Source organism: Malus sylvestris, chromosome 2 (assembly GCF_916048215.2).
Source record: "Malus sylvestris chromosome 2, drMalSylv7.2, whole genome shotgun sequence".
Lineage (NCBI taxonomy): Eukaryota > Viridiplantae > Streptophyta > Magnoliopsida > Rosales > Rosaceae > Malus > Malus sylvestris.
Genome location: NC_062261.1, coordinates 28,483,380 through 28,511,329, shown reverse-complemented (window position 1 = coordinate 28,511,329; position 27,950 = coordinate 28,483,380). Strand labels below are relative to the sequence as shown.

The 27,950-nt window shown below is 36.3% G+C and overlaps 2 protein-coding genes and 1 long non-coding RNA gene across 4 annotated transcripts in view; 2 read left to right on the top strand and 1 right to left on the bottom strand.

Moving 5' to 3' along the window:
* Nucleotides 1-216: 216 nt before the first annotated feature.
* LOC126589824 (LEAF RUST 10 DISEASE-RESISTANCE LOCUS RECEPTOR-LIKE PROTEIN KINASE-like 2.1) lies at nucleotides 217-4,427 on the bottom strand. Its single transcript, XM_050255248.1, has 4 exons — nucleotides 2,963-4,427; nucleotides 2,234-2,278; nucleotides 1,985-2,101; nucleotides 217-1,523 (listed from the first exon to the last, which is right to left on the bottom strand). Exons 1-4 carry the CDS (start codon nucleotides 3,804-3,806, stop codon nucleotides 442-444), a joined length of 2,088 nt encoding a protein of 695 aa, XP_050111205.1. The 5' UTR covers nucleotides 3,807-4,427; the 3' UTR covers nucleotides 217-441.
* Nucleotides 4,428-5,771: 1,344 nt separating this feature from the next.
* LOC126589829 (rust resistance kinase Lr10-like) overlaps nucleotides 5,772-27,950 on the top strand; it is a 60,764-nt gene continuing 38,585 nt past the window's right edge. Inside the window, exons 1-3 of one of the 2 annotated variants that reach the window (XM_050255268.1) lie at nucleotides 5,772-6,652; nucleotides 6,907-6,942; nucleotides 7,417-7,902. In XM_050255268.1, coding sequence (XP_050111225.1) covers nucleotides 5,872-6,652; nucleotides 6,907-6,942; nucleotides 7,417-7,902 — 1,303 coding nt within the window. In that variant the 5' untranslated portion in view covers nucleotides 5,772-5,871. Of the gene's footprint in view, nucleotides 6,653-6,906; nucleotides 6,943-7,416; nucleotides 8,668-27,950 lie in introns of those variants that run through there. The other variant, XM_050255261.1, reaches the window with a different exon arrangement.
* Nucleotides 13,558-15,811, top strand: LOC126590117 (uncharacterized). Its single transcript, XR_007612071.1, has 2 exons — nucleotides 13,558-14,208; nucleotides 14,337-15,811. It is a non-coding gene; the product is annotated as an uncharacterized LOC126590117 (long non-coding RNA).

Sequence of the window (27,950 nt, the reverse complement as noted above, 5' to 3'; positions counted from 1 at the left end):
CAAATGCACATCCTGAGATAATAATCAAAGATAGCCACGCCTTGATCAGGTACCTTCTCCTCCTCTTAAAGCTTCTCATATGCAATTGGAATTGGAAGCATTCGATATAAGCTGTGTAATTTGTTTAGTTTCTTTTGTAGGATTGCATTCTTCAACATAATATATCGATATCGAACTTTGCTCATACACAAATTATATATCTAATGCTTTCCATACTAATCGAGATACGATTTGTGCATAAATTAATCCTTGTACGTACCAAAGCTAAAAACTGAAAACTAGAAAGCAATCAATGCCATTAAATACAAGTAGGCTATTTGTGCTTATTGGGTACACTAAACGTTCCTTTGCACATCAACATTGCTACTAGCTATATTAATTCTCTGAATTTTCATCTGCAATCAAAACAATTTCCGTAGATGTTGTCGTTGTCGATGCAGCTTATGCGGTACTTGAACTGTCGCCAGGAACCACCTCTGGCATTTGTTGTCGGTATAAGAAAGGCTTTGGAGGCATTTGAAGGCTCTCAATTTCTCCCTCAAGCATCTCTACTACTTTATTCATAGAAGGACGGTCGCTAGGCTTCATTTGTATGCACCACAACGCCACAATAATCATCTTCTTAATGATTTTCTTTTCCTCCTCTGTAGCATCTCCGATTGTAAGGTCATTTCCTCCACTCAGCTGGTCGAAAACCCATGTTGGAAAGTATATTTGGCTCAAGTGTTCTATATTTACGTTTAAGTTCTTTCTTTTTCCAGCCATTTCCATCAGTAGCATCCCAAAACTATAGACATCAGCTTTGTATGAAACACCTCCAATGTTTTTGTAGAAAAACTCTGGAGCTATGTATCCGGGGGTTCCTCTCGCTGCAGTCAAAGACACAATGCTATTATCTAATGGGCATAGCCTTGCTAACCCAAAATCTGAAACCTTCGGAAGAAAGTTCTCGTCGAGAAGAATGTTGTGAGGCTTGATGTCGAAGTGCAAAATTTGCATGTCACATCCTCGATGCAAATATTCAATACCACGAGCCACTCCAAGTGAGATTTCAGACATTTTCTCGCAACTTAAGGAGATAACTCCTTGTTGAGAAAATATGTGCTTATCAAGAGACCCATTAGGCATGAAGTCATATACAAGAGCACGCTTTGAACCCTCCACACAAAAACCAATAAGTTGGACCACGTTAACATGGTGAATCCTTCCGATGGTAGCAACTTCATTGATAAAATCCTGCCCGTTGGCTTTCGACTTGCCCAACATCTTGATGGCTACAAGACGGCCACTGCGAAGCTTTGCCTTGTACACAGAACCAAAGCCACCTTCCCCTAACTTGTCCTTAAAACCTCTGGCCATCTTTCTTATGTCCGAGTAAGAGTACCTTACTGGCATGAGCTGATTATTCTGCAGAAAGTCTTCTATATTTTCATACATGGACAAGTGCCTCCTTTTGCATTTGTATATTATTAATGCAATTAAACAGGGAAAGCCAAATAAAAATTTGACTACTTGGAAGAGTCCTGCACGTTTCAAAAACATTGGAGTCACCAAATAGATTGATTGCTGTAATATCATCAAACTTGTTCCTTTAGTGCAACAATATTTTTCATTAATTAAGCAACTGTTTGGAAATCCTTTAGTTTTAATTTTTAATCTAAAAAGAGAGAGGAAAAAAAGGCGAGGGGAAATTATAGAAAGAAGATATGGGGATGGGGGTGGGAGATGATGGAGAAATGGAGAATTTATGAAACAAAAAAATTAAAGGAAAACACTTTGAGATTGTTTCAAAGACAATAACAATTTCTCTATCCTTTTCACTCTTTCTCATATTCTTCCATATTCCCCTGCAACCTTTAACTAAAACATAATAATAAGAATGAAAACAAAAACAAAGTGATCATCAAACATTCATTTTTGAATGATGAGTATCTGAAGCTAGAAAAAAGGTGCATGATAGCTGAGTACGAGTAGTTCACATTACCTAGGAAATAGTACAGAATTATCAGACACCCGTAATAAAGGGAGTTATACCTCAACTCGTCCCTAGGGATAAACTGACCATAGCGGATGAAGAAATACATCTGGTACAAAACCGTTTCTGCAGCAAAGCGATGAATATCGATCATAGTTTCCAAATGTAATTTTTTAATAAATATCAAGGTGACCACAAATAAAGAAACTAACTACACATGTATTATATATAAGCCGCGTTAGAGAGTAAACCACTTGCCTAGTGCCTCTACTGTGGGCAGCAAGATCTTGTTGTACCAATGTTCTGCATTGCAAAAGAAGAAGAATAATCATTAAGGATCATATATATTATTTTTCCTCTAAAGGATCATATATTATTTACCATTAAGAGAAGAAAAAGGGTGAAAATTAATATCATAGGAGAATGCTAGCTACCTTTCTGCTTGTACTTTCACTTATTACCTTCTACTTTTTTGTAAGATCTTACAATATTACTTGATATTCCAAACTGCCTATTTTCTAAATATTACTAGAAAAAATAACAATATATGAATTCAATAAAAGGTGAACCATGTGCTTTAGTTAAACAAAAAATCATGACATCGTTAATCGAACAGTGAAATGATTTCTAAATTCGGATTAATGGGGTATTTTGCAGTATTAGTTTATAGTGGTATGCAAAATAAACAGTTTTGATTATCAAGTAATATGTAAGATCTTAAAAATAAAGCAAAAAGGTAAAAAGAGAAAGTACAAAAAGAAAGGTAGCGATATTTATATGACATAATTTAGCCCCGAATACGTACTTAATAGAAATAAAAGTTTCTCTCCCATTCATATGGTCGATATTTATATGACATAAGTTATTCTAGAGTTGTAAAACCTAAATCTCCATAGATAGACAGACTCCCAGTAATTGAAGACTAATTATTTGCTGAATTAATTTGGTTACTCTAGCCTTGTGAATAAGAGAAATAATAGACACTACCTTTTCTGGTTTCGTAGCTAAAGCACTCAATTTTGCTCACGTTGTTGAGCACACAATAATGCCACTCATACTGTGTGCAGTTTGAGGTGCTACAAGCCTGGTCAAACCATGAAAGCTCGAAGCCATGCGCTATTTCACTGTATATGCCTTCACAGGACGTCAAGTGTTCAGGCACGTTTTCTACGGATAACGAAGGTGAGACCATAAGCATCTGCGTTATTTCACAGGACTCCCCCAAATCCAATGAACTTATGGAGCCATTCCAGCCAAAGATGGAATAAGAAAACATTCTTAAACCATTGGACAAAGAAGAATTGGAAGAATAGGTGCCGTCCTTGACGCATGGAGCTGTTTCTACAAGGCCAGGAGAATGCATTGGATTTGGACAGTTCATAAAAATTATAGGCCGTGTCGTGGAACTTCTCTCTGGAGGATTTGAACTCCACGTCAGTCGGACTATATAAGTGCTGTAAGGATCCCAATAACTAAAGTTGGATGAGGTTAAAGAGTAACGTGGGATGGAGTAGTAGTTATCTTTCTTTTGAACAGCAGCATCCACAACTCGGATTGTAAAGTTATTGTAATTGATCGCCTTGGCGTAAAACTTTCGGTTATACAAGTAGAGGACTGTAACATTTTCCTCACAAGTTAGCTCATACGTACGGTTGCCGCAGTGTTGAGGGTCTCCTTTTAACCGAAATGGAGAGCTTATGTTAATATTGCCACAAGAAAGAGTACAAACAGAATTATTTTCAGGTATCGATGTTTGGGAACAAATAAAGGGAAGAAGAAAGAGTAGAAGAAGGGCTCCATATGCAACTAGTAAGAGACTTCCTCTACACATGGCAAAAGAGAATATAAATGTATCAAAATTATGGAAGAGGGCAAAAAAGCTTAATGGGGAGCAAGGGTTTTTGGCTTAAGGCAAGAAAGGGGCGAATTCAGATATAAATTGGCCGCTTGGAGCCCATTATTTATCACAAACGAAGCAAAGACAAACCCACGAGACGAGTAAAACTAGGATAATACTGACAAGCTGACCACTTACGTGGTCCAATAAAATTATTCCACCTGTCAAGTGAAACTCAATCAAACACTTGCTTATTCTTGTAACCAATCACCCAGTCTTCTTCCTCAACCCTTCTTTCTCCAGCAACCCCCGCACTCCGTTACTTCTCCGGCGATCTACTCTCACTCCCGACCACTCCCAATCCTTCTTTTCTCCGGCGACGTCAGTTTCAATCCCTCTCCGGCGTCCAGATCTGAGCTCGGTAAAATTGGGTTATGGAAATCCGCGAAATTGGAGGTTGTGGAAGACAAGAGGTTTGGAACTTTGAAGTTCAAAAGAATTGCAGACTCTGATGAGAGAGAGATGCTGGGGAGGGAAGGCGGTGAAAAGGTGGGGCATCGGTCGATGACGACTGAGGAGGGAATCTGGAGGTTGGTTATGGGTTATGGGTTATGGATTATGGGTTATGGGTTTAGGACTTCAAGGTGTTTGGTTACTAGAATAGTGGTGCTTTAAAAGGGCTATGATATCCAAACATTCCTTTTTACTTCTCACAAATCCTTCTAATTTTCGATCGTCAGATCAGATGAATCGAAGAAGATCAATGGATAAAAATTAATAAATATTGTATGAGAAGTAAAAAAAGATATGTAAATAGCACACCCCGTTTTAAAATTACAGATATCTTTATATTATTGGACCATGTCAGTGGTCCGTACACTTTTGGTCCTGACCAAGGATTATTCAATTTACTCACTCTTAAGTGGCCCAATAAGTATTATCCCCGGTGGGTACACTTGTGGCCCAATTAGTAAACTCCCGATAGGCATGGAGATGATCGCCGAAGAAGGTGAAGGGTTGGGCTGGGCAAGGAAAGAAGATGGGAAGAAGAGAGGGTTCTCAGGTACAAAATGTGTTTGGTTACAGAGATAGAAAAATATTAGAAGAGAGTTAAAATGCTAGGTGTTTTAAATTTATTGGCCATGTAAGATGGTCAGTAAATTAGGTACTTCCTGGGAAGATCCAAGTATTATCCTTTCCCTTTGTTAAAAAGGAAAATATATATATATAATTTTTTTTTCCCACACACTCTCTTTTCTTTTTCTGCACTTTTTTTTTAATTTTTAAAGGCCAGAAATGTACATATACAAGTGTACGTAGGAGAAGAAAAATCGTGTGTAAAAATCACTTACCTTTTTTCTTTTATTGAATGAAAAAAAAACTTTAATAAGCAGTTTTTCAACATAACAACCATAGTTATTGCAAAAACTTTAAGAGTACATTAAAGACGTATGCAAAACACAAGTCTCATCAATACTAATTCCAACAACAACAACAACCAAGGCTAAACTAAAGAGAACAAATTTGCACAACCAAACTATATTGACAACTCCAAATTCTAGAAGGGTAATGCTAGGGAGACTAAATTTATAGAATAAATTTTGTAAACTCAATGACATAGAAGTTGATAATTGGATTATTACTAAAATGTTAATCTACCTAGCATTACTCAATGTAGAATGACCAATATTGAAGCCACACGACCACAGAACCCACCTCATCTAACTCGGAATAACATGTATAATAATGGGTTGATCTGGCCCATCTGAGGAAGAAACAGTTTCCAGCATTCCAGTTTCACGTTATAGCGAGTAACAGTTGCATAAAAGCGACTAAAAGTTTTTATTTGATAACGATGGTAATAACCCATAAGCAAATCACGACCAAGTCCTTCAAATTGAAGTTAAAAACAAAATTGGGTGGAAGATTCAAAAAATTTAGAAAACCGTTTTTGGGGGTAGGAAATGGAACGAAGGGGTGAATATAAAAAGAGATTATTATTTATTACCCAAAACATAGGGGACTTCTGCAATCCCATATCTTATATACAATCATATATATGAATTACCAAGATATTAAACTTCTACAATCAACATTCTCATTGGATAGAATGCTTCTGATCAATTTCTTGTGCTGCTTTCTCATGATAGCAGATGCTGGTATTGTAATCAAAGTGTATGGCGACAGAGTAGCCCCTGAAAAATGCACAGAAGTAAGTAACTGTGAACACAACGGTCCAGCCATCCGATTCCCATTTCGACTTAAAGGAAAGCCCTTACAGTGCGGTTACCATGGCTTTGTTCTATCATGCACCAACGACAATCAAACCGTGCTTGAGATGCCATCCTCATCGAACAACCTCATCGTTGAAACGATTAACTACGCATCTCAAGAAATCGGAGTATATTTCCAAAGTGATTGCCCGCCTACAGATATTTTCAAATTCAACTTATCTTCCTCGACCTTTCAATTTGTGCATGGACCGGTTGATACTAATTTTACTTTATTCAGTTGTCCGTCACCATTACTTGAAACAGGTTGTCTTATCAAACTGTGCCCTTCCGGCCTTGACATTCCTGACAACCAAACCTACTACTATGCTGTCGACGGCCGGTGTTCCATTGGTCAAATGAACCTAGTTTCTTGTACCAAGCAGCGTGACTACACATCAGTTCCAGATATTTCATCAGTGAGAGCATACACACCTCTGATGCTGCAGTGGTCCAAACCATCATGTAGACGTTGCGAAGAGATGGGCAAGACTTGCAGACTGAAGAGAACCATTGGTCAATATAATTTCACAGATAATGAAACTGAAGAAACTGAATGCGTGAGCGAAGGTATCCTTTAATCTCCCATTTAACTTGACTTGTTGCAGTACTTTGCCGGCAAATATTTCCCTCTTTTTCACATTGACAAGGTTTTAATTAGCTAGTTTGTGCAGATAATATATACAACAAATTTGGACTCAAAGAATATATTCGAACTTTTTATATCAAATGAAAACAAAGATTTATGCAAACAATTCTTCAAGTATTTTATTATTTTGATAACAAAAGTACTAATTATTGACTTAATTAACCTGCTTTTACAGATAGTACCCGTGGAAGGACAAGCTTAGAAATATCTGGTAAGTTGTTCACATAAGCACTATTTTTACAAGATTGAATTTGAACTGCTAATAGTTAGGTTAATTTTTGCACACTTGTGTGATCCATGATCATAAATCTTAGATGGAGAGCTAAATCCAAGACGGTTTGGATTATTGAACCTCATGCCAGTATGTTAAATTTTAGGGTCCTAGTCGGAACTTGCTTCAACAGGCACCAATTTTCATCATTTGTTTTTCAAGTTTTGGATCCCATCCTTGAAAGGGTTCTTCTTTTAAGGTACAAGAAAACCTTACGAGTTCAAAACTCAGTGCCAGCATCCGGATAAAAGACACATTAACTTCCGCACAAAAGAACCCTATATATGTATAAGTATTAATATAAATTCAGTTCTGATTTCTGGGGGCTTTATCAGTTGGAGGCAATTGTGATTTATTTTAATTTAATTTAGAAATGGGTTGGTTCTTAACGCAGAGTTTCATCTGTATCCGCAGGTATTTTCACATTTTCTGTGGTTGTAACAGTCGTGGGGACTCTCATTTACCGTGTTTATAGCTCCAACAAAATAGAGAAAACAAATCAGTTGAGGATTGAAAGATTTTTGGACGATTACATAGCACACAAGCCAAGTAGATATTCCTACGCTGATATTAAAAGGATAACAAATCAATTCAATGAAAAGTTAGGTCAAGGAGCCTATGGAACAGTGTACAAAGGACAGCTTTCCTCCGACTTACTTGTAGCTGTGAAAATCCTCAACAATTCTAATGAAAAAGGAGAAGATTTTATAAATGAAGTCGGAACAATGGGTCGAGTCCACCATGTCAATGTGGTTCGCTTGGTTGGTTTTTGTGCTGATGGGTACACAACAGCTCTTGTGTATGAATATCTACCAAATGGTTCACTACAGAATATCTTATCATCAGCAGATAGTAAAAGCGCTTTCCTTGGTTGGGATAAGTTGCATGAGATTGCTTTAGGTATAGCCAAAGGAATTGAATATCTTCATCAAGGGTGTGACCTACGAATCCTCCATTTCGATATCAAACCACACAACATTTTGCTAGACCAGAATTTCACCCCAAAAGTTTCCGATTTTGGTCTCGCCAAGTTGTGCTCTAGAGATCAAAGTGCAGTATCCATGACTACCATCAGAGGGACCATTGGCTACATTGCGCCCGAAGTGTTCTCTAGGAACTTTGGAAACGTGTCCTACAAGTCAGATGTCTATAGCTTTGGAATGTTGCTGCTGGAAATGGTCGGGGGAAGAAAAAACTTTAAGTTCATGGAAGAGGACTCCACCAGCAGCGAAGTCTACTTCCCAGAATGGATTTATAACCTTTTAGAACAAGGGGACGACCTACGGATTCACATTGAGGACGGAGGAGATGCTGAAACTGCAAAGAAGCTAGCTATTGTGGGTCTATGGTGCGTCCAATGGCACCCCATAGATCGCCCTTCCATGAAAGTTGTTATTCAAATGTTAGAAGGAGAAGGTGACAATCTAACCGTACCTGCTAATCCTTTCCGGTCTACTTCGAATTGACTGAATACAACTATACTTTGTATGAAATGAAAGCGTTCAAGAGTTGTACCGCTACTACCACTCATAAATTTGATATGGGAGGTCAAGTGCTATCATATTAAGAAAGTTAAATATTAAGTTTATCTTATATCGTTGGATGTTTTATATTTTATGTAATATATAGAGTTTATCTATTTAAAGGAGTGTAGTTATTGTGTTATATATATATATATATATATATATTCATTCTTCTTTTCAGTAAAGCATCGAAGTTATGACCATTTTTTTCTTCTTTTCAGTCTTTTAATTTCTTTTCTTTATTGACTTTATATCAAAGTGTTTCATGAATATATATATATATATATATATATAGGGGTGTGATATTCATACACCCCATTTTACTTCTTACACACCCCTTGATAATTTCTGTCCGTTGATCTTCTTCAATTCATCCGATCCGACGGCCGAAAATTAAAAAGGTGTGTGAGAAGTAAAATTGGGTGTGTGGATATCACACCCCTATATATATATATATATATATTCATTCTTCTTTTCAATAAAGCATCGAAGTTATGACCATTTTTTTCTTCTTTTCAGTCTTTTAATTTCTTTTCTTTATTGACTTTATATCAAAGTGTTTCATGAAAAAGCTTTTAGGTTTTCGAGAAACAATCTCAAGTAGGCTCGTAGTCTCGTCATTCTTTTCAGTCACTAAAATAAATATCAGACTTTGAAACTTCTTTTCTCTTAAATTTGCTAATAACTAAAATTGTTAATCACTAGCATCTATGTATCATTGTTATACTAAAAGTGTGACAACCCGTCCCAAATTTTATTAATTTATAAATTTTAAAAGTGTGAATTTACGAAAATACCCTAAAAGTGAAGGTTTGACTTTCGTTGACCAATGTATAGTAAGACGTACTAAATATTCCTCTCCTGATGTACTCAACGATACGGAAGCGTAGGCACAAGCAGAAATGAATTTGAAGTTACGGTCAAGTTTTATGGAGTTACGAATTCGAAGTATTTTGGAGAAAATTTCCATTTTTAATTATATTATATTACTTTATAATTCTAAAGGGTTATGCCACATAGGTGTGGCTGAGGGGGAGAGAAGAGGAAGAAAGACCAATCAGAAATGGAAGAAATGAGGGGTTTCGGGAGAAAAAATGAGGGAAGGTGTGGTGAATTGGGGAAGGAGAGAGGGAGAAGATACCCAATCGGGAGGAGGGAAGAGAGAGCCCAGGAGGGAAGGAGAGAACAGGGGATTAGACACCCTTTCTCTTCAACTCGTTACCGATTCCGTGACCCGCACCTGAGCCAGTTATTGCAGCAAATCAAGGATCTCCATCACCTGCAAACATCATCCCACTCCTTGTTCTTCATTTTCCATCCATGGGACGATGGTAATTGGTCCCATTTCGTGACGGGGAGCGACGCCGCCGCCAAGGAACATATGATGGCAACTCCCATACCTGAAACTAATTTCATCAACTACCACCCCCAATGTACTCTCCTTGATCCCTGGAACAAAGCCCAGCCATCTACGCCGGGGGGGGGGGGGGGGGGGGCACCGGCGACAGTGAATTTCAATGCACCCAATTTTAGGGTTTTCCAGCGAGTTTGATGAAATTGGAGCATTTTCAGGCCCAATTGGACTTGGCCATAGGTATAAAACTTGCTCTGCTCATTGAGATCTTCATTTCTGTGAAATTTGGTAATTTTTGGAAATAGTTGGATTTTTTCCGACGAGTTGGGGCTGCCGACCGCCACTCGCGGCGGCACGTGGCCAGTGGGCCGTCAATATTATTTTTAGGCTATGATTGATGTCTTAATTTCAGTTTTGATAATCGATACATAGATTGAGCCATTGAACCTAATTTCATCACAATTCATGGTTAGGTGAAAATATGAATCGACTATCCGATCGTTGGATTGTCACCAAACTTTGATATGTTATAATATGTAATATTTAAGGATTATATGAATTTATGGATTGGGAATCCGATGTGCAGATCTTTCCGAATTGGATTTGTAAGTTCATAAAATAAATGTTAACCGTCACTTGGTTTTGGCAATTGGCGGAGATCCAACCGTTGGATCGTTCCGAAACTTTAGTATGCTATTCTAAAAGCATAATGTAGATCCTTGGAAGTTACGGGTCAGAGATCTGATTTGTAGATCTTCTGGACCGAATTACGTAGACTCATGTGCGATGTAAGTTATGTATTGTATCGACGAGAATTCTGAGATATGGTTTGATAATTGGTCACAGGCGCTGATCGTTTGTGACTCCTCGATGTTTGTGCTAGGAAGTTGTAACGCGGACTCCAGGTGAGTGGATCTTTCTTTGCTTATCATATTTTTCATGATTGATAATTCTATAAATGGGTTTAAATAAAATTGAGAAATTTATGTCATGACATTTATATATTTATATGTTATAAAATACTATGAGATGGTTGAGTTTAGATTTCATCATGATATATCCATATGCGTATTACTATAAATGATTATTGCGAACTACGAATGGCTTGATCCCTGTTTAGGGTACGTAGGCAGTCTCACGAGACGTTAGATGTAGCCATATAACAAATGAGATTATATAATCAACACAATAGCCTTGTTTAAAGAATTGAGCAATGTGAGGGATATGAGTGAAAAATGTGCGTTTTAACTTTATGTTTTGGTGATTAATAGTTAGTACACCGTATTATGTAATTGGAAATACTATGAAATGTTTTTATTTTAGATTTCATCATGGCATATTCATAAGTATATTCCTTGCACATAATTATTGTGAGCGCTCTGAAGTGCAAAGGTGAACGCAGGACACACAGGTAAGTTCAGGTAAGTTAAAGTAAGTATACGGCATTAGTTGAATTGATGGGGTTATGATATGACTACATCTATGTTTAAAGCAACTCCGACACTGTCGTACAGATTGCAATAGTAGTCAACTTCGGCATTGTCGTACAAGTTGCTTATGAGTCATACATGTTGTATTAGATTCATTCAAAGCTCATAAACATGCACCCCGGTGTTAGTGCTCCCGCCCGTGGCCAGAGCACAGTCATTCACGTAATGTTCACCTCCCGCACCATACTCTCACCTTGAATTCAAGGTAGGTGCACAGGCCTGTCGTACAGACCACTATAGGTGGTTCCGACTCGTAGGTGACTCTTCATGTGATCGTAGCACTTGAGTGTATTCATTTACACCCAGTCTTGTCGTACAGACCACTACTGTGGTTCCGACTCGTGTGCATGCGTAGTGTCGTATAGGTCACTAGAGGTGACTCCGGCTTATGTGCTAGCAACGATTGATGAGCTCTGATTTCAGTCGTACAGGTCATCATAGGTGACTCCGACTTATATACTAGCTACAATTGATGATATATATATATATATATATATATATATATATGATGAGATATGTTATGATAAGCTAGCATATATTTGTGATGAGATATGTGATGAGATGCTAGCATATATTTATGATGTAATGCTAGTATATATGTGATGATATATGATGAGATGCTAGTATATATTTATGATGAGATATGTGATGAGATGCTAGCATATGCATTTATGACGAGATATGTGATGAGAAGCTAGCATATATGATGAATATGTGATGAGCTAATAAGCTAGCATATGTGATGAAATATGTGATGAACTAGTATATGTGATGAGATATGAGTAAGTCGTACAGGTCACCATAGGTGACTCCGGCTTGCGTACTAGTAGGAGTTATTAATCACATGATTATTTGATATTGCTGAAGAGATGTTGTATTGTGGTATAATTATGATATTTTCTGGAAATTACACAGGTGTTGTAGTGAGGGATTATAATGTTTTTATATGGGTTTTATTAAAATTTTATTTACAGGGCCACTCACCCTTGTCTTGTCTTCACCCTCCAGATTTTTTTAGCTGAGCTTTCTTATCGTCGAAGATTTGTGGCGATTCTTAGTATTGGAGATTATTTCGAGGGTACGATTCTTAATTCACTCTTCTGTACTTGCTTATGCTCTAACGTCACGTGTGAAGTGGGTTCATTCCCGCTCACCAATGCATTCTGGTATTTAGGCACTCTTAGGTTTAAATTTTTTCACAATTTTCCACATCATTACACTTTATGGCTTCGTCACCTTCCAGGTGTCTGCCAGCACAGCTCGATTCAGAGTCCTAGCGGACATTCCGGGTCGGGGTGTGTCAAAAAGTATCTATAATACTCTCTAAATAAGCTGCTAACTAAAATTTATGAACAAATTATAAAAGATTTATCTCCATTCACACTCCTTATATCTTGCTCTTAGGATAACAAAACCGCTACGAATTCTAAATATGCGGACAGAGAAATGAGCTCCCAATGGCATAGCTGTAGTTATATTTACTAGCAGAGAGCACACACTTTGTGTGTGTGAACAACCGCCCACCTCCTCCACGTTTTCCTCAAGCGCAACCGTTTCAGTTCATTCAAACTATTAAAAAAAAAACATCATGATTTCACTTACCTGTATGAAAAAAGGATGGTGAGACAATTTCTCTTAATAAGTACATATTTTTATCTTATGTAAATATTTGATACAAAATTACTATTTTTCCCTCCTTATGTAAATATTGTGTATCAAAAGTGAAGGCAAAATAGGAAAAAAGGGGATATGATTGGTCATTTTATCAAAATGTACAAAATTACTATTTTGCCCTCCTCATCTCAACATTGTGTATTCAAAAGTGAGGGGCAAATTTGGAAAAAGTGGGCAAAATATGACAAGGTGTGTTCTCTTAAGGGGCATTTGATATAGGCGCCTCGTTTTTAAATTTTTTAGACTAAACATACACTCCTTTTGAAAATTTGATCAAACATTTTCCTAAAATTTTGGTTATTAATTTCAATTCCTATTATCCCTATTATCCCTATATTTATGCATTTATTATCCATCTCCTGGGCATTTCGTTTTCTTTTTTTTTTCTTTTCCTATTATCCCTATATTTATGCATTTATTATCCATCTCTATGCATTTTTTTATTGTTTGTTATAATATTTACTTTTTTTGTGAATATAGTAGAATATTTATAAAAAAAATTGTCAAAATTGTTGTAAATATTATGTGGATGGTCCACATGAATAGTTTGTTACTATTTATGCACAGTATTTTCACTATTCATTTGTGGAAAATTTGTAAAGTGAATAGTGCTTTCTTTTGTTTATATAAAGGAAGAAGAGGAGATGAAGTGAGGTGAAGTTCACGGGTGAGAAAAGAAAAGGAAACAAGAGGAAGAGAGAAGAAAGAGGAAGAGAGAAAAGAGGAGAGAATAGAGAGAGTTATCTTTGTACTCCTATTATTCTAAATTATAATGGAAGCACCACTGCTGCCCCGAGGACGTACTCCAGTCACACTGACTGTAGAGGAACCTCGTAAATTTTGTGTCTTGCTTATTTATTCCACTGCACACACCGTCGATTTTACAACACGTTATCAGCACGAGAAGCTCTCATGTCAGTGGAAAGCATAACGCCATAAATTCGGATAAACACAAAGTAGAGACGGCAAGCCAGACACGACAAACAGGGAAGATCATCTTGTCAAAATTCCATCAACCTTTCTTTTATCACTTTTCTTTTATCACTCTAACTATTGATGTGCTAATCCTTATCCCTGCTAGACCTGCAATCTATTTTTTTCTCTCGTGGACAAGAAAGATGGAGAGATCTTACAGACAAATAAAGGTGCAGCAAAACAAGCAAAGGTATGTCCATTTTTCGTTTCTCCTACCGCGCCAGAAGCGCCCCACCGAATTCCGGTGCGAATTGAAATTTCCAACGACCTAAAGTCGTCACGAGATAAGAAAACTCGTACCTGACAACTGGTTTCCAGAGATCCAGAAGAATCTCATTAGACTTGGAAACCCAGATCATGTCGTTCTCAATGGATCTCGAGGACCTCCATGAATCCTCAGTTGTCTGAGATGGTGATGGCATGACTGACTCCACACAAGCCTCCCTTTCTTGTGCCTCCGTCAACCCCACTGTCATCTATGTTCCTGTATGGAAGTTCTTGCTTTGCGATGCCATGTTCTCTGGGCCATGCAAGAACAACACCAGTCTCTAGTAGCCCTTTTGAATTGAATTGGTTTTGTGTGACCCTGGGTTCGAGATTGGCAGAGACAAAGAAGGAAGAAAAATAATAAACAAAGGGGATTATGGAATGGTGAGGCACCATGTGAAAGAATAAAGAAAAAGGAGGAATAAAACCAAAAGTCTTTTGGAGTGGTACGTTGCACCATGTGAAAGAAAACAAAAGGCAAAGTTTTTGGAATGATGCAGCATGTGAATGAGAAAATAATAAAATAAAATAAAAAGGAAATGGGGACAAAGGTTATTGGAGGTACATGGGCACCATCTGGTAAGGATAAGAATAATAATAAAAAAGGGGAAAAGTTTGAATGATTGCCAATCAAAGAAAAAAAAAATATGATGGAAACTTAATCATCACCCTTTTCTATTATTGCTTTATTTATGTGAATGGTGTTGGCTTAAAATCCTTTCACAAGTCATATTTACTTTAAAGCAATTTATTTATCATGGACGGTTTTACCGGCTACTGCTTTAAGTTTTGATTTATGTGAATGGTGCTGAATTAAAGCCCTTGTCACAAGCCTCATTTACTTAAATGCAATTTATTTACTATGGCTGGAATTACCGTCTATTGCTTTAATTTATTTATTGTACTTATCTTTTGTTACGATGAGTATATAACAAGGACCCGAAGTTCCTTGAACAGATCAGAACCTGCAGTTTCTTGATCCTTATCATATAAAAAATGATTGGACCTGAAGTTCCATCATGCAAAAAGATCAGGTATGAAGTCCCTTGATCCTCAAGATCAGGACATGAAGTTCCTTGATGAGTACTGTAAGTTTGAAGTGCCGCAGTGCCTCAACTTAATTCTAATAAAAGCCATAAGAGTCTCAGTCTACAGACTATTAAATAAGGACCAGAAGTTCCTTATGTCCATACTCAATGGCTTAGCATAAGTATTTATTAAGTGGGTGAAATTGATTACCAACGCTCTGCTCATGAAAACGAAATTGCCAGTTTTCTACATGTGGACATGTAAACTTTACATGATGCATTATTAATTCGGTTGAGATATGTTATCAACCATCAATACTTCTCAGTACAACTCGGGTTTGGAACCAACCAAACATTATACATTTACGAGTTTTTGGTTGTGTTGTCTATGTGCCTGTAAGACTGCCACAACGTACTGAAATGAGGCATCATTGCAGATTAGGCATTGATGTTGAACACCATCTATCATTCAATATTTGGAATTCTTGATTGGGGATATGTTTACCACATGGTTTGCGAACTGTCATTTTGATAAGACAATTTTCCTGCCATTAGGGGGAGAAAATAATATCGTTCCAGAAGAACAATGAGAAAATATCATTCCAAAAGAATGATGAGAAAAGACCGTTCCAGAAGAACGAAGAGAATTTGTCTTATTTTAATTCACGAAGCAATCAATGAGAAAATGAAATATGAATAATTGAATGATGCAACGAAAGTGATGAAATCATATATACTTACTGCAAATGTGCCTACAAGAATTGATGTCTCTGTTGGATAAAATAATGAGACAGTAAATGATTTATCTATTGCACGCCTGAAGCGTGGCAGATTTTTAGACTCAAAAGGTTCAGTTATTCGAAAAAAGAATAATATGGCACTACTGAACTATTGCATTCCCGAAGCATAACTGTTGCATGCCAGAAGCATGACAGTCGCCGCATGGATACACGTCCCAGATAGGACAATCCACAGACATGGGAATGTTGATGTCTCATACATAGAGCATAATAGACATATAGGTTCCAATGACTCAACTCCCGGAAGTGGAGATTAAAATCCAAGCTCTATAACGCTCAAGAGGAGGTTATGATCCACATTCTCTAAATTATGACTATCCTGGAAGAGATAGCGTCATGCCCTTGAAGAGGCAATGGATATCCAAAGAAATGAAAAGCTTTTATGCATGCGCATGCACATGAGAATATGGGATCACGGATTGATGATAACCAATGATAATTTTGGTTTTTACAAGTAGCTACTATATTCATCAATGAGCTGTGTTAATATTGAGTCACGTTCTTTTGTTCGTCAACAAAAGAAAAATTATTGGCCAAAATGGAGAAAGGCAATTCCATTACAATTTTGTAAGAACGTGGGAAAATGAACCTATATATATATTTGAATACAATACAACTAGCCAAAAGATGTTGAACCAATGAGGTTATATACGAAGGGTTGTGAGTCGCCCACATTATATCTCCATAAGTAAATCCCTCAAGTATACATGGGAGCAAATTGCTCTGTATAAATTCCAAAGGAAAATGTGTCATGAAGTGTAGAAAACCCTTGAAGGATTCAAATTGCTTGAAGTAAGCCTCTGAAGGGTAAAACATAAAATATGTACTCAATACCAATGGATGATATAAATTGCCTTAGTGAGTACTATCATTATGATATTGTTTCAACATACTAAAATCTCTTGCAAGAATCAATGACATTAAATTATAACTCTTGAAGAGTTGATGATATTAAATTGGGACTCCTGAAGAGTCTAGAAAAATTATAAAGTGTTGAAGGAATTATTGTCTCGAGCTACAGATCGAACAATCTACCAACACGAATCTTATCCATGATATTTATGATATTAAAAGAACCATATGGATTGAAGATTATGAGTTGAATACTCATATGATGAAGACACTAAGAATAATCATTTATCTTCGTGAGGGTAAAGATAAATTAATATTTGGTCCAGAAGTACCACATCTTAGTGAAGTATATGCTTTATTGTATTTGGCACAATACATTGAATGAAATAAAGCTTATTTATTAATATCTCCAAGAAATTACAGATATATACATACACATGAGTTAAAACAAACAAACAGGATGGAGCCTTCACAAAGGTTGCTCATGTGAAGCCTCAGTACTCGAAAGTACCCCAGAAGGGGGAGGCACTGGAGATTGATCATGTGGCACCCCAGTACTTAGCAAAACACCAGAAGGGGAATGCATCAGTTGCTTTCGGAATCTAGCAACGAACCTCTGGTGATCACTTTGAATCCGACTTTCGGATTCCTGCAGTTGGACAAGCTTTCTTTTCATGCTCGTAGAGTAACTATTTGCAAGCACGTGTAACACCCTATTCTCGTGCTTGAGCCCTCTGATCTATTGTTTAAGACTTGCCACATCTGCCATCAATGATTCAACTTGGCGAGTTTGAGCAAGTAGGCGTTGGCCCATATTGGACACAGAGCCAGCACACTGAACACTGAGAGCCAAGGAGTCTTGAACGGCCGACTCTTCAGACCGTTCTGAAAGGATCTTGTTATCCCTTGGAGTGAGAAGATTCCTAGCTACCACAGTAGCGGTTATGTTATTCTTCATCATAGAGTCCCCAACCGTAAAAGGACCATTAGAAGATAAGAAGGACGGGCGCCATATATTATCCTGATGCTGCTCGTCTGTATCACTCCTAAGACTCAAATCTAAGCAAATATTAGATGGGCAAGTCATTTTTCAGAAATGATGAAGGAAAAACAGAGGTCAAATAAAATTTCAAAGGTGCAAGATAGGGGAAATTTCTACAAGCAGCAACTTTCTGAGCATACTCTTGAACACAATTGATGTCTCTATAAAAGAAGAGGCAGTAGAGCCACTTGTTCAAAGATCGATGAGGCACCGCTCTCCGAATTTCAAAAGCCAGATTTTCCTGAATAAAATTCGTTGGCATTTTTCAGACGTAATCTCAGCTTTTCAGATATCGCGTGCAACTTTGTCAAAGATCTCTGACAAAGTTGAAAACGCGTAAATCTTACTGTTCTATTTACACCACAGTTGCTGACAAGAGTAAAAGCACAGCACCACCACTTGCTATTGAGAAATCTCTATATATGTCGACATCTGTTCTCCATAACAAGGCAGACCCGCAACACTGCAAGAATACCTAACTCTTCCTCATCTCCGAGAATGCATCTTCAACATAGCATCTCGAAATACTCAGTTTTCTTCCTCTTCGAGAATACCTCTTCAAACATGTCACACCAGAGCAAGATTATCACATATCTTCAGGGACCAGAGCAAGATTATCTCATATCATGCAATCTCCCTGTCATTTCCTTTGTCCTTGTTCTTGCCTGCAAAGACAAGGATAAAGAAAGCAATATGTCGGAACCTCCACTCAAACTCTCGGTAAGGAACCGACTGCCTGGAACCTTTCCTGATTGCTTACCTAGTATTGCTCTCGAGTAGTCATCTTCAACGGTTGGAGCTGGGTCTCCAGTCACCAAGAAGTGATGAACCATCCAAATGCAAGGGTTGCACTCCACTCCGGCATCAGAGGGCAAATACTGCCGGAGAAGATGCCACACATGCATGGGGGAAAAGCAGGGAAAATACTACTTAAGCAAAGGGAGCAAGTAAGGAAAGTGAAAATGATACATTGAAGCATGTGGAGACAAGCGCAACAAACGCGTGCTGATTCATCCCTGACAAAACTGAAGATCACTTGCCACATGAAGCTCCTCATGGTCCAATTTCATTCAAGATCAAGCCTCGAATGTCCTTGAAGAAATCACAAGTCCGATTCAAGATCAAGTGTTCACTACTCTTGAATCAAATTCCGCTCCAGATAAAATGAGTAAATTCAGACCTTTGGATCAAGTCTAGCAGAAGATCCTCCAGCCCAGTTCAAGAAAAAGCCCGTGGAAAGTTAACAACAAGTAAAGCAACTCTTTCAGCAACTCTTCTTACTAAGAGACTAAAGCAGAACGATCAACGATCAACCTAAATGATTTGAAATTAGGGGGAGATACTCATCAGGGGGAGCATCCAAGACAGATCAAGATTTTAACGAGTCAATCGAAGACTTGTGGCCATCCAAGGGGGAGTGTTGTAAATATTATGTGGATGGTCCACATGAATAGTTTGTTACTATTTATGCACAGTATTTTCACTATTCATTTGTGGAAAATTTGTAAAGTGAATAGTGCTTTCTTTTGTTTATATAAAGGAAGAAGATGAGATGAAGTGAGGTGAAGTTCACGGGTGAGAAAAGAAAAGGAAACAAGAGGAAGAGAGAAGAAAGAGGAAGAGAGAAAAGAGGAGAGAATAGAGAGAGTTATCTTTGTACTCCTATTATTCTAAATTATAATGGAAGCACCACTGCTGCCCCGAGGACGTACTCCAGTCACACTGACTGTAGAGGAACCTCGTAAATTTTGTGTCTTGCTTATTTATTCCACTGCACACACCGTCGATTTTACAACAAAATTTTATTATTTAGAAGACCCAACACATAGTAAAGATTTGTTTGATTATATAGCTACGTCTAGTTACCTATAATATGGACACATTTAGTTTTATAGTGTATTTGATTTTTTGTATTTCTTGGTACATTTGGAATGTAAATGTACCAAAAGGGTTATTTGATAGAGACATTTGGTTTTGTGGTACATTTGAGATTTTTTGTTCATTTGGTCTTTTGGTACAATAGAAATCTAAACGTACCAACATGATTACCTGACAATGGACACATTTGGTTTTATGTTACATTTGAAATTTTGGTACATTTGGTTTCTCTATATATTTGAAATCTAAACGTACCAAAAAGGTTACATAACAATGGGTACATTTGGTTTTATGGTACATTTGAATTTTTGGTACATTTGGTTTCTCAGTACATTTGAAATCTAAACGTACCAAAAGTCGATACTTTTGTTCTCAAATGTACCATAAGTTTTAAGTATATTTTTTATATATCTATACATGAAAAAAATATGTATTGAAGACTTTTTATTGATACAATTTTAATAGAAAGAGTATTTTTTTTTAAATACTGATAATAAGGAATTGAGGAATTAGTTAATTAATTTTTTATTTTATTTTATTAAAAAAATGTCATTTAATGCGCAGAAAGAGATTGAGGAAATTAAATTCCTATATTATAGGCAATTAGTTGCTAAGCTACCTTATGCCTCTATATAAATGCATTTAAATTAATGACATGGAAATTAAATAAATAGAAAATTATTGAGGTGTCAATTGATTGAAGCACCTTAATCAAATCTTTAAAAGGGATGAATGTTTAATCTAACAACTATAGAAAATATGTAGGGCATTCTAATATTCCCTTCTCTTAATTAGTAGAGATACAGAGCTTCTACATTACTCTCTAGTAGTTTTTGTTCAAATTTCAAAAAACATGATTTAAGATGCTTTATCTTAAAATTCCATTATAAATTTCTCGTACTGTTGTAGTTTCTATAGGCGTGCAGAGAATTTTATTTTTTTTTATTTTTTTATTTTTTTTAACAATAAAGTCTAGCTCCTCATTGAACCATGCAATACAAGTTTAGATCACAGATATCTAATTCCAAGATAAAATTATTTATTATGAGTTGTAATAATTTTTTTTTAAGCTTCAGACGTGAGATTGCATTTTTTTAACAATCACATCTTGAGCAAATAAATTTTGATTACTCAATTTAAAAACAAAAAATTATTACCTTCAACTTGACACGAGTGACATTTTACAACTATAAACTCTCAGTCAACTATAATTTTTGCTTTCTAGCATCACATCTCAATACGTAATGTGAGCTCAATGTCAATTTCGAAGAATTGTACAGCAAAATTTTTCTTTTGGTTATGGAGTTGAAATTCAAAGTTATCATGGATTATTTGATGAGAATAAACTTCATATAAGTTTCACTAATGTTGACCTCAATGGCAATTTCGAAGAATTGTACAACACATATTTTCTTTTGGTTATGGAGTTGAAATTCAAAGTCATCATTGATCATTTAATGAGAATAAATTTCATGGAAGTTTCACTGATGTTGGCCTCAACGGAAATTTCGAAGAAATGTATAGCAACTTTTTTCTTTTGGTTATGGAGTTGCAATTCAAGGTCATCATTGATATTTGAAGAGAATAAATTTCATGGAAGTTTCACTAATGTTGGCCTCAACGGCAATTTCAAAGAATTTTATAGCAAAATTTTTCTTTTGGTTATGGAGTTGAAATTCAAAGTCATCATTGATAATTTCAATGCCAATAAATTTCATAAAAGTTTCACTAATGTTGACCTCAATGGCAATTTCTAAGAACTGTATAGCAATTTTTTTTCTTTTGGTTATGGAGTTGAAATTCAAAGTCATCATTGATCATTTGATGAGAATAAATTTCATGAAATGTCGATGATACACCTCGATCCGGAATGTTCATTTGGATTTCGAGTCGAGCTGTGCTAGTGACACCCGGAAGGTGACGAAGCCAAAAAGTGTGGTGATGTGGAAAATATGAATAAATTTAAACATAAAAGTGACTAAATGCAAGAAAGCATATGTGAGCGGGATTGAACCCAATTCATAAGTGATGTCAGAGTATAAGTAAAGTACAGTAAAAGTGAAATAAGAACTATACCATCGAAGGTACTTTCATATATCAACATTTGCCAAGAATCCTTGACGACACGAAAATTCTGCCAATAAAACCTAGAGGGACGAAAAATAAGGGTGAGTGAGTCTGAAAATAAAGATTTGTAAAACCTTTTTCGAAAACGTAATAACCTATCGCCGCAAAACAAGTATAGTTTCCAAATATATAAAAAATATATAATACACACACACACACACACACACACACTATCTTACATATAGAATGACAACACGTGTGAATTGGGTTCGATCCCGCTCACATGCGCAATCTTGCATTTAGTCACTTTTATGTTTAAATTTATCCATCACTTTCATGATATCGGCCAGCACAGCTTGACTCGGAGTTCAAGTGGACATTCCGGGTTGGAGTCTGTGTCAATTTACCTCAATGGCAATTTCGAAGAATTGTATAGCAGATTTTTTCTTTTGGTTATGGAGTTACAATTCAAAGTCATCATTGATAATTTGATGAGAATAAATTTCATGGAAGTTTCACTGATGTTGGCCTCAACGGCAATTTCGAAGAATTGTATAGCAACTATTTTCTTTTGTTTATGGAGTTTAAATTCAAAGTCATCGTTGATAATATGATGAGAGTAAATTTCATGGAAGTTTCACTGATGTTGACCTCGATGGCAATTTCGAAGAATTGTATAGCAAAATTTTTCTTCTGGTTATGGAGTTGAAATTTAAAGTTATCATTAATAATATGATGAGAATAAATTTCATGGAAGTTTCAAGGATATTGACCTAGCTAGAAAGGAAATGGATAACAAACATAAGATGGAGACATGATTTTTGACCTGAATTTTTTGGATGCAGGCTTGATAGTATTAGCAAAGTTTGAATCGGCTCCTATGATGTAAGGCTGGAAAAATTTCCCGAAAATCTTAAACCAAACCAAAAAAATTCCGATCCCATACCGAAAAATTCTCAAACTGATAATACCGAAATTTTTGGGATCCATACCGAATTGATCCCGAACCTTTCAATACGGAAATTGGGATTACATATTAAATGGTTTGGGAATCCTGAACCAAACCAAAAAAATATATATATTTATTTTGGTTTCATGCATGTTGAATGTTGAATTTAGGTAGTTTCATAGTAGACTATATTAGAAGTAAAAGTATGAAATTAAGTAGTATCGAACTTTGCAACATCAATTTGACTTGATATTAATAAATTGGTATGAAATTTCAAATTGGTATGAGGTAAAAAGCCTAACTTTCAATTTATATGAAATTAAGGAACATAATTTTAGGCCAAAAGCCCAAATTTTAGCCCATAGCCCAACAATCTCAAATTTTAACCCAAAAATCCAAAAGTCCAACACCGAAAATCAAATCTCAATCCATCCCGAATTACCGAAAACATTTTGGGAATCCCGAAAATTGGGAATACCTAAATTTTAGTTTGGGATTGATTTTCAAATTCCCGTCCCGAAAATTTTCGATTTAGGATTCGGAATTCCATTTTCGGTTTGAGATGCCATACCGAACTACCCCCTACAATGATGCATAATTGATCAAGAAATTCTAACCCGCAGGAAGCATGTATGGCTAATGTTTATTGGCTGGTTGAGAATGATGACAAAATCATTTCATAAATTCTAATTTTTGGAGTACGGTTGCAACTTGCAATGTTTAAAGAGAGATTTTTTTACAAAGTTGGTTATATATAATTGAGTCAACTTGACCATATTATTTATTCATATTAATTCACAATGAATACTTGACAGAATAAATAACAAATTATATTAAATGGCTCCACCTTTAATTGACCAGATGATTACGTTACCAGACATGAACCCTAAAAGTGTGTATTTATACTAGTTGAAGTTGAAACCTTTTAAGATATAGTATCTGTATTAAACCGAGAGAATCCCAGAAGAAATCTAAGAAGTAGATATAACATCCTATAGAGTATGATTACTTGCAGCGCATGCCAATATTTAGATTGTAAGGATTTCAAACAAATGGGCCACAAGGCGGGCTCAAATTAGATTTTTAAAAATTTCGTCCTTAAAAAAAATAATCCAACAAATGGGCTGCAAGGTGGGCTCAATATGCCCAGCCCGATGGCCAAATTGCTCTAATTTGGCTTGGTGAGATCCATTTGGTTTTGGGCCCAGCTTTCCATTGGAGTTGGGTTTTGTAAAGAAAAAGGTTAAAAATTGGCCTATGGTCCTATAGAGCCATCTCCATTGGGGATAGCCCCTTCTTTAAATTTGGACTAGCTTAGATAGGAGTAGTGTTCCACGTTTGGTTGAGTAAGGAATTTTTTTTTAACAAACATATTATCTACATTAAGGGGTGGGGAAGTAGGCTAAGCCTCACAATGGGTTAGTGAATGTGGTTCAAATTCACCTTTGGTGAGAATTGAACCTAAGGTTTATCACTTACAAGTAAAGAGGAATACCACTAGACTTTAGAACTAAATGGCGTGAGTAAGGATTATACTTGGAGCAACTTTTCTCCATTAAATTGCCCTTTTAATTGGGTGGTTTAATTCCCACACCTAAGAAAAACAGCTCTGGCCCATCCAAATCAATGGGGCGATTCAATGGGCCCACCCACCCCAGACCTATTGATCGAGCCGTTTTTGTCCGCTTTAGTGTCGAAATGGACCTAATGTTAGCATGAGGTCAGCCACGTTTAATTTTTTATTTATTCATTTATTTATTTTTGTGTCAAGCGCGTGGACTTCACGAGTGAGTGAGGGAGTGTGAGCTGACCGGAAAGTGGCAGTGGGACCTGCGCTACAGACGCACTCAGCCTTATGCACATGTGGCTGTTGGATGAATCTAACTTTTTTAATTTAGAAAAAATAAAAACAATGAAAAACATTTGAAAAAAGGGTTTGGGCCCACGTGACACAATATGGGTTGTTCGATTGCTGAAAAATGTAAAAAAAAAATAAAATGAAAACATCTGAAAAAAAATGACTCACTTGGATTAAAGATCTCATTAGCACGGTATTAGCAATCTTGTTTTTTCGCATGGATTTTTAACAACCCCTCTAGTCTCATCTTCTTCATCTCTGCAACAACAGCTGCCCCTGACTAGCAGCAGGGGCAACGACTTGGTCGAGTCGATAATCACCGACAAGCACATTGAAAGTGTCGTCTTACCATGAGGATCACATTGAAAGTGTCGTCTCACCACAGGGACCAAGAAAAAATTTGGCCAAAACGAAAATCTAAAAAACGAAATCCAGTGAGAAGAATATAGCATAAATGACAATCGACAGTTAAATATAAATCTAGGTTTTATTAATTATACTGTCAAATTCGGAGTTGACCCATTCATGAAAGTTGTAAAAGTTGTCATTACAAGTGCTTGCGTATATATAAATTTTTTTTTTTACATTTTCGCACTTCTACATTAGTTATTATTAATTTTTTTCACTCAAACGAAAAATATTATTCATGAAGGTTTGGAGGATTTTAAAAATCTAAGCGACAACGTAACCATCGTCTAAGCATAAAGGATGTAATCACGACCATTTGTATATTCTTTCACATTTTTCATACTTGCATATTAATTATTAGGAATTTTTATTTATTTTGGGTCCCAATAAAAACACTATTCATGATGGTTTGTAGTGTTTTAAAATTTCAAGCGACGATATACCCATCGTCAAAATGTAGATGATGCCATCATGCGTTTACATATTTTTCAAATTTTTCACAATTGTAAATTAATCATTATGAATTTTTTAATGTGTTTTGAAAAATTTTATACTCCTTTATGGGAGATTAAATACTATGGCTATTGTAGTAATGTTTTTTAGTAGTTTAAATTAATCATACTAACTTTTCTCTTAACGGGTTGAAACGGGTGACCCGCGAGCAAACCGACGGGTTATCCGCGGGTAAACCAACGGGTTCTTAATGTTTGACCCAATAACGACTCAATTAGTTAATATGTTAACTTGAAACTTGTTATTTTCGTGTCATTTTCGGTCGAGTTAACATGTCGTGTAAGAAATTTCCAGGTCTAGAATATCAACACAAAGAGATGAAGAAAACTCAATAAGAAATTTCAACTTATTGTGTTAGGGAAATATTCAAATTTAGAAAGCTTTTCCTAAATTCTTAATCATACTTGTGAGAATTATCTACCATAACTGACACGCCCCGACCCTGATATTCCTCGAATACCAGGATAGACACGTGCTGGCCGACACCCGAGGGTGACGAAAGCCAGCACATGTCTATCCTGGTATTCGGGGAATATCAGGGTCGAGGCGTGTCAATAACTCATATGAGCCAATTCCTTACCAATAAAATCAAACACTACATACCACTACAAAAATTGTGACATCCTTTCAATCAATATTAAGGTTCTACGGCCCTGGATCAAGCAACATATTTTGATCTTTTTGGACACTTTTGCATATCACATTAGATGATTAATTCTTGTAAAGAATGTATCCCATAGATTGCAACCCTGTTCATTTGTATAATTCTTCTTTCATTGAATTTCAGGAGTTTCCATGTTCATACCCTCATCCTCGTATGTAAATATATTGTCGTATAAAAAAAATGAAAATTCATCTTTCCATTCATTTAAATTTTTTATTCCAAATATGTAAAACGTGTCCTAAGTGGTTTGAGATTTTACATCACAAGATAACAAAATACCCATATGTTCAGAATTGCTAGGTCCTCATTTTGAGGACCGATGAGGTTCTTTTGTATATGAGCTCTCAGATAATATTATGATAGATTAAGCTATCAACTTAAACAATCTTTGTTACACCAAAACACAATAATTTTGCAAAGAGATTAAATTAAAAAAATTCTCGCGTGAAATCTTTCGTCTTCTTCCCTTACCGTCTCTCTCCTCCACATCTCATTCGTCTCTTCATCTCTCTCGATCATTCACTCCCCTTTTCTCCTCTATATTTTTTTGTTTTTTTCTTTTCGTATATGAAAAATAGAGAGAGACATGTTTCAAATATCCCAATTTTCAAAACCACATAATCTCAAATATTTTGGTGCTTTGTAACTAACAGTGTTTAAATATCATTGAGAAAAGTGTGAAGTCTAGTTTTAAGCTATTTGGTTTTCCTTGTCAAAAGTTGTAAATACTACCTCACATGCTCTTAGATTGTCTCTATTTTTTACCATTCTAGTATGGGTTCATCTTGCTGGATATTATATCTGAAGGCTTTGATCGAAGATAATTTATCTTCACAAAAGGTTTGATCATTCATATACATTCCATGCATTAACCTAAGTTCCTTCTATCTAATTTTGTTGTCCAGTCAAAAAGTCACTGATGTCCAGTTGTCTGGACACACTTTTTAAGTCAGCCTACATGGGCTTTCTGAAATCTTTGTTCTAGGTTGAAATCTCAGCCTTAGATTTGCTTAGATTGAGCTATGCATTGACAAGTGTCTTTTGTCCTTGTTTGGACAAAAAATCTGGCATCTCCCATGTTAAACCCTAGCTGCCTTCCTTGTCTCTTTGGCTAAAACATTTCACTATCTTCAAAAACTGAGTTTAAGCTTTGTGCCTTCTCGTCTGGTTGCCCAGCCACAAAACTGTTCTTATGCATTTTACCTCAAGATCATTATGCATCTAGGTTGCATTAGTCTTTTCAGTTTTGTGTTGTGTTCTTGATTTAGTTTGTGTATTGATTTCTTAATTAGATCAAGTTTAGATTATAGTCGGTTCTTCCTTTAAATGTTTGATTGGAGAATCTGACTGGTGTTTAAATCCATCATCATCATATCATTTGCATTGATCGTGTTAGTTATCGGTGCCACAAGGTGATGAGCTCAAGAGGAGCTGCTACTTCGTGAAGACCATAGGAATTCATCTCATGTAAGGCAAGATTGCACAAAGGTAAAGCTGGTCCGTAGATAGGGATCTAGAATTGAGCTTGTGTGGTCTTTGTATGAACCTTTGTTTACACTAGTGGATTGGACTCAATGTTAAGTTCCCGGTTTTTTAACCCAGATGT

Coding starts and splice junctions, on each gene's coding strand:
- LOC126589824 (XM_050255248.1), bottom strand. CDS start 3,806: ATGTGTAGAGGAAGTCTCTTACTAGTTGCATATGGAGCCCTTCTTCTA. Junction 2,279..2,962: donor TAGCTACGAAACCAGAAAAG/GTAGTGTCTATT, acceptor TTTGCAATGCAG/AACATTGGTACAACAAGATC. Junction 1,524..1,984: donor AATTCTGTACTATTTCCTAG/GTAATGTGAACT, acceptor TGAAACGTGCAG/GACTCTTCCAAGTAGTCAAA.